The 6614-nt window shown below is 39.1% G+C and overlaps 1 protein-coding gene across 2 annotated transcripts in view; it reads right to left on the bottom strand.

Annotated features, from left to right (window-relative positions):
- CAMKMT (calmodulin-lysine N-methyltransferase) overlaps positions 1-6614 on the bottom strand; it is a 422283-nt gene that overhangs the window by 30323 nt on the left and 385346 nt on the right. For both annotated transcript variants that reach the window (XM_017862708.1, XM_017862709.1), the window contains exon 8: positions 1089-1163. In XM_017862708.1, coding sequence (XP_017718197.1) covers positions 1089-1163 — 75 coding nt within the window. The remainder of the gene's footprint in view (positions 1-1088; positions 1164-6614) is intronic.

The raw sequence follows: 6614 nt of genomic DNA, 5'->3' as shown, positions 1-6614 counted from the left end.
AAAAAAAAGCAAACCTAATTCCAATGACTTTTGTAGAAAAGTTATCCATTGAAAATCTTAAAATAATAATAATAATAACGAAACCCACTTCCTGAAAATTTCATTCAACTCTCCTCTAGGGAAAGTCTTCTCTGAGTTCTGGATCTCATGATTGGCCCTATCAATATAACAGAAGTTCTTCAGAATCTGAACTTAATGTGTTTTAAAATCTAAAGTGTCCTGATAAACATCATGATAAAACTACAAACAAGATCTTACTCTTAACAGGGAAAATACTTGTGAATTGTCAATGTTTCCCATAAGCTGAAATAATTATTATTCAAATTGCATGAAGAAATACATAAGATTAGTTGAAATAATTATTAAGGTCTGATGCATGTTTATCCTTTAACTTATGATCAGACTTTCATTAACAAATAAGTAGACTGGGCTAAAATAGAGGGCAAAATACCTAATGTAAATTATTTTCAAAATGCAGGCATCTGACAGAGATTGTCGTGTTATTATTTGCATAAGAATAAAATGAAATTTTATAATTTTGTTTTATGTATAATTAAATATTATAATTGAATACACTGAAAACATTAGATAGCAAACATATATTTTAAGAAGAGCTATTTCCCCAAAGATATTCCACAGATATGTTTATTTGCTAGAGAGTATGTGTGTGTACACACACATATATATTCCCTTATATCAATAGTCAGATCTCTCCTAAGAAGTAAGCTAATTGAGCTGTTTGTGTTGATAAACTCCTTTTCTCCAGACTATTCCTCTCCGAGCCATAATTATTTGCAATTTGCCTAAGTCGTCCATTTACTGATACGTCAAGCATGAAACAGAGGCAATTCCAGAAAATGGAAATGCTTCTCAAAATCAATCTTTGGGAAATAATGTGGTAGAAGTTACTGTGTGATAGAAGACTACCTTATAACTGTCACATGGAGATGAATATTAATTTGTTGAGGTTAAGGTGGCTTTGTGCTTCATTTGTTGACTTTGCTTAGCCGTCAGCAAAGCAGCACAGCCCAATTACTCCAGCAAAGCTATTTTTTTCTAACAGGAGTTTTATGATTTTATGTACTTACCAGTCAGCACACATAACAATGTCAAAATGTCCTTCCAGTTGAGAGACATCTGTCTCATTATCCCATCGTAAAACGCTTGAGGAGAAAAGATTTTAAAATTATACATAGGGTTTTTTTTAACTTTTGATTTTGAGCTATTAACATTATTTTTTGTGGCACTTGAAATTATTTAAAAGGTATATACAAATTATTTCAAAAGGTATGATAAAAAATAGGATGTAACCCTCTTCTGTGTTTTATTTAGTATTCAAATCTAGAAGAAGAATTCTCTACTTAAATACAATAGTTAACCTTTTGCTAGTTTTATAGGTTTTGTAGACAAACTAGAGAAAAATATGTTATCTTTACCATTGTCATTATAATGATTCTAGACCCTTAACATCAATGAGGTACATACTGAAACCAAAGTATTCCACATTTGACTGGAATACAAATTTATAAAAATAAATGATGTAAGACAGTTTATACCTATACTGCCTGGCATGTCAGTTGCTTTTCGTATTGATGAAATGAGCAATTTGGTAAGATGGAAGAGAAGAAGAGTCAAACTTCATTTGGTAGTTGTTGGTTTTTAGGCATAGTGAAAAATTCACCCACACTGACACTTAGTCTCCCAAAGGGGATCAGGTTTAAAACTTCACATTAATAACAATAATTAGTAACATGCATTTGAAAACTTTAGTATTTAATGCTTATGAGGCCAGCCAGAGGTTTTTAGTTACTCTCAATTAATAACTGTGATGATTAGCATTTTACCATATTCAAGTTTTTTAATGATTCATCTTACCACAGCACCAAAACTGTGATTTACAGTACTATTTTTCAAAGTAAAATTCTGTTCCTATTTTCTATTTTGATTCTTTAGACCTAACCGGAGTGAACATGTCCTACCCTGCCCAGTTATATTTGCTTGTTTTGGTGGATTCATTTCTTCTACATCTTCCCTAGGTGAAAAGTCATGTGTCTGAATATAATAATAAGTCTTATACTAGTCAGCTCAAAAGATCTTTTCATATACAATACATTAATATACATTAATGCCAGTTAATTTCTCAAGGTAGAAAAGATTAAAGACATCACCACAAAAATACCTACACAGGCTGTGCAGCAGTTGTTCATTGACTTGTCCAACTCGTTCTTACTGAGCCACTCCTCACTGTGTGTCAGGTCCTGTACTGTGCCATAGACCATGCCTTCACAGGGGCAGCCTGATGGGCCATATGGACACATAAACCCCTAATTCCTATGCTGTATCCTATGCATTGGGTGAGTATACAGACTTGGAGCATGGGACGGCTTTCCAGAAGCTGTGGGTTACCTCAGTGTTCACAGGTCCAGTAACACCCAGATAAGCTTTACAAATTAACTTTAGTGTTGCTGTACTTGCTGAGGCCTACTGGATAGGCAAGAAATGAAGGAAATTAGGAAATCCCTAAGAGATCAATGCTTACTTTGTTTACGAATTTCTCAGAAACTCCATGCACCTGGGGAGAGCCGGAAGCAACCAACACCAACTTCTCTGGAAATGCTGAGGCTCCCAGTGTACCTGGGACTCAGGCTCAGTGAGAGATGGGGCCCGCTCAGCCCTCATCAGAGCCCTGAGTCTTGGAGTCTAAGACTTGAACCATGAGCAAGATGGTTTAAAGTATACATCTATACTAGACGTTCTCAGATCAGAAAAGTAATGTATCCATCCATCACATGAATTTTGAAAAAAAAGATTAAAGTATTAAAATTATTCATAATCTTACCATTCCACAAATGTCTCTTTAGAATTTGCTTTTAATACATATGCAATTACTAAAGCACAAGAGCAGACTGCAAGAAATCCTGCGGTGATGGTGGATGTTGTATTCCTAAGGTGCTTCAGCCCCTTGGTTCAACAAAGACAAACTGGAGAGATAGGGATCTAAGCAGCCACTGGGTATGGATTCCCACAGCAGCCGTAACAAGTCGTGACTCTAAAATAAATTGAAATGCCCGGCTTGGTCACATGGACCATAACACATTCCCAAAAGGCATTTTTCCCCAGTTCTCATGAGGCTTATGGCTGTGCTATAAGCATGTCACCGAGAGAGAGTGGTATTGTGGACAGAGTTCAGCTTTAGCACAACAGACAGACCTAGGTTCAAATCTTGGCTCCTCCCCTTAGTAGCTGTATGAGTTTGGGCAATTATTTAACCTTTCTGAGCTTGTTTTCTGATCTGTAAAATGGGGATAACACTAGCTGTCTCCTTGAACATTCTAAGAGCACCATTCATACAGTACCTGGAGTTGTATTGTTCATGTAACATATAATGAGAATGGCGCTTCCTGGAGCTGTGCAGTCAGGCAGCCTGCTATCTTGGAAGACTAGAGATGATGGGGAGTTCACTGTTCACTCCTCTCCTCCATGACCTTGTCCTCCACCTTTGGAGATACACTCCCATGCATGCTCGTGAGAGCATGTGCTTCCACTATGGGGAAGGACCAGACTTTGTTTGTATCTAATCTGTTGCAGACCAATGCTTTTGTAAAATATAGTCATAAAGGAATAGACAAATGAGATTAAAAACACAAAGGCATTCCCAATACAAGTCCACTGATCATATGCTTGGATGTCGCAGCAGTGTTTCTAAACATTTATTTTCAATTTCTGAACTTATCTCCTTGCAGATCAGTAACATACAGTTCATAGACTGGCACCAGTTCATGGCCTACTCATTGAGTAGCACTCCTCCAAACCTATCTTTACCAGTTACTGCAACTCTAGCCACTCTCCGACCAACCCCTCCTATCTTTCACAGCTCATCCCTTCTAGAAGGTACTCTTTAGTCCCACTGGCCCACACTGATCCTATCATCGTGTCATTGTCCTACTGATCCTATCATCGTGTCACTGTCCTACTTCCCTATGTTTATCTTTCTTTCTTGTTCAGCTTAAATTCCATGGCCTATCATTGTAACTACTCCCTTGCATACACCCTCAACTTCCTCATCCTTCTCTTACTTCCTCATATTTGTTAAATCCAGCTCTCTGCCTGGCCCGTGACTGCATCTGTGCACCTGAATGTGGCTAGAGACAGTACACAAGCATCCTCACTGGCTTTGCTTTGAATTCATTCTTACTTTACTGTCAAAATTGCAGCAATCCGGCTGGGCACGGTGGCTCATGCCTGTAATCCTAGCACTTTGGGAGGCGGAAGCAGGTGGACTGCTTAAGCCCAGAAGCTTGAGACTAGCCTGGGCAACATGGCGATACCCCCCTCTGCTAAAAATACAAAAAATTAGCTGGGTGTGGTGGCGCACACCTGTGGTCTCAGCTACTCCGGAGGCTAAGGTGGGAGGATCATCTGAGCCCAGGAAGTCAAGGCTGCAGTGAGCCATGATCTAGCTACTGCACTCCAGCCTGGGTGACAAAAATGAGACCCTTTCTCAAAAAAAAAAAAAAAAAGGCAGCAATCAGTTAGGAACTTCCATAAACTCCTACCACCACACTTATGTTCCTAATAGCATCTGCACCTACATACGCTGCCTTCCTGCCTATTACCATAGATGAACTATCTATACTCCTATCTATAGACAGTACCTTCTCTTATGCCACCTAGACCCAGCCCCTTTGATCTATTCTAGGACATGCTCTAGCAATTTCCTTTCTCTTTCCTATATCAGCTCTCTTCTTTCTCTGGATTATTTCCATCAGTATCCAAACATGGACTTATTTCCCCTTTGTAAAATATCCTCTCCTGGCAGTTACTGCACCATTTCTATATTCCTCCTTTGCAACAAAACTCTTTGAGAAAATTGTTTGACACTCTGTTGCCAATTCCTCTCCTCTCATTCTCTTAAAATTCACTCTAGCCAGGTTTTTGTCCCCACCGTTCCACCAAAAATGCTGCTGTCAAACTCACCAAAGATCCCCACATTGCTAAATTTAGGTCAGTTCTTAGTCTTTATCTTACTTGATCTATCAGCCTGAACCTCTCCCATGAACTCTAGATTCATATATCCAACTTCCTATTTTAATATTTCCACTTAGACATCTACTAGACATCTCAAACTTATCACGTCCAAATTTGAATTCCCAATCATTTCCCCCAAAACTCACTTCATTCAGTCTTTTTTAAATCTCGTGAATGGTAATTCCATCTTTCCAGTTGCTCAGGCCAAAAACCTTGAATATATCCTTGACTCTTCCTTTCATAGTCCACATTGAATACGCCACAAGTGCAGTTCATTCTACCTTTGAAATGTATCAAAATCTAACCACTTCTCTCTATCTCTACTGCCCTCCCCAGTCTAAACTACGATCATCTCTCATCTGAATTATTGGATAGGCCCCTAATTGGTCTCCCTGCTTCCATCCGTCACCCAAAAATCTCTGCTCAAGAGACCAGCCAGAGTGATTCTTTTAAAACATGTATCAGATCATGAGCCTTTTCTCTCTTCACTCAGAGCAAAAGCCAAAGTCTTTACAATGACCTGAAAACCCTTATACAATTGGGCCTGGTTACCACTCTGTCCTCATCTCCTATTACTCTCCTCCTTGGTCTCTTTGCTCTAGTAACACTGGTCTCCTTATGCTTTCCTGAATACACTGGCATGGTTCTGTTCTAGGGTCTTAATACTGGCTGCCTGAGCAGCCAAAATGCTCTTCCTCCAGATACTCTATAGCTACAGCTCACTCTGTCACCTCCTTCAGGTCTTTCTGTATATGTCTTACCTTCTCAGGGAGGCCTCCCCGACCATCCTCTTTAAAACTGCAATCATTTATTTTCAGTCCAGCACTTCTAAAACCCCCTTATCTTGCTCTTTATTTTTCTATAGTAGCTATTACCCTTTAATGTGCTATATAACTAGATTATTGATTTTGTTTCTTCTCTCTTTCCCCACTAGAATATAAGTGCCACAGGGATATAGATTTTTAAAATCTGTTTTGTACAGTGATGTATTTCCAGTGCCTAGAATAGTCCCTAGCACCTAATAGCTGCTCAGTAAATATGCCATATGGATGAATTGTGTGTGAATGTACCTAGCACAGTGCCTGGCACGCAGAAGGCCCTCAAGAAATAGAGGTTTCTATTGTTAAATTGCTCTCTGAATAGAATGTGTGGATTAGCTAGACATGAAGACCACTTAAAATGTTTCCAAAGATTTCTGCTTCCAACAAAGATGGCAAAACAAGGCTCCATTTAGCTCTTTGTCTGAAACAACAACAGAAAACCTAGACAAAACATGTAAAACAATAGTTTTCAAGACACTGAACATCAGCAACACAGGACAGTAATCCTTAAGAAGAGAGAAAGAAATGAAATGAACCCTACCTTTACCCCAGCTTACTGCCTTGAGAGTTTCCAGGCCATAGCATAGAGGAGGGAAATGAGATAGAAGCAGGCGGACTGCCTGAGTTAAGAAGATGGGGCCAGGCATGGTGGCTCGCACCTGTAATCCCAGCACTTTGCAAGGCTGAGGTGGGTGGATCATGAGGTCAGGAGTTTGAGACCAGCCTAGCCAAGATGGTGAAACCCTGTCTCAACTAAAAATACAA

Source organism: Rhinopithecus bieti, unplaced genomic scaffold, assembly GCF_001698545.2.
Source record: "Rhinopithecus bieti isolate Rb0 unplaced genomic scaffold, ASM169854v2 scaffold_61117, whole genome shotgun sequence".
NCBI lineage: Eukaryota > Metazoa > Chordata > Mammalia > Primates > Cercopithecidae > Rhinopithecus > Rhinopithecus bieti.
This window is presented reverse-complemented; position numbering and strand designations above follow the sequence as displayed.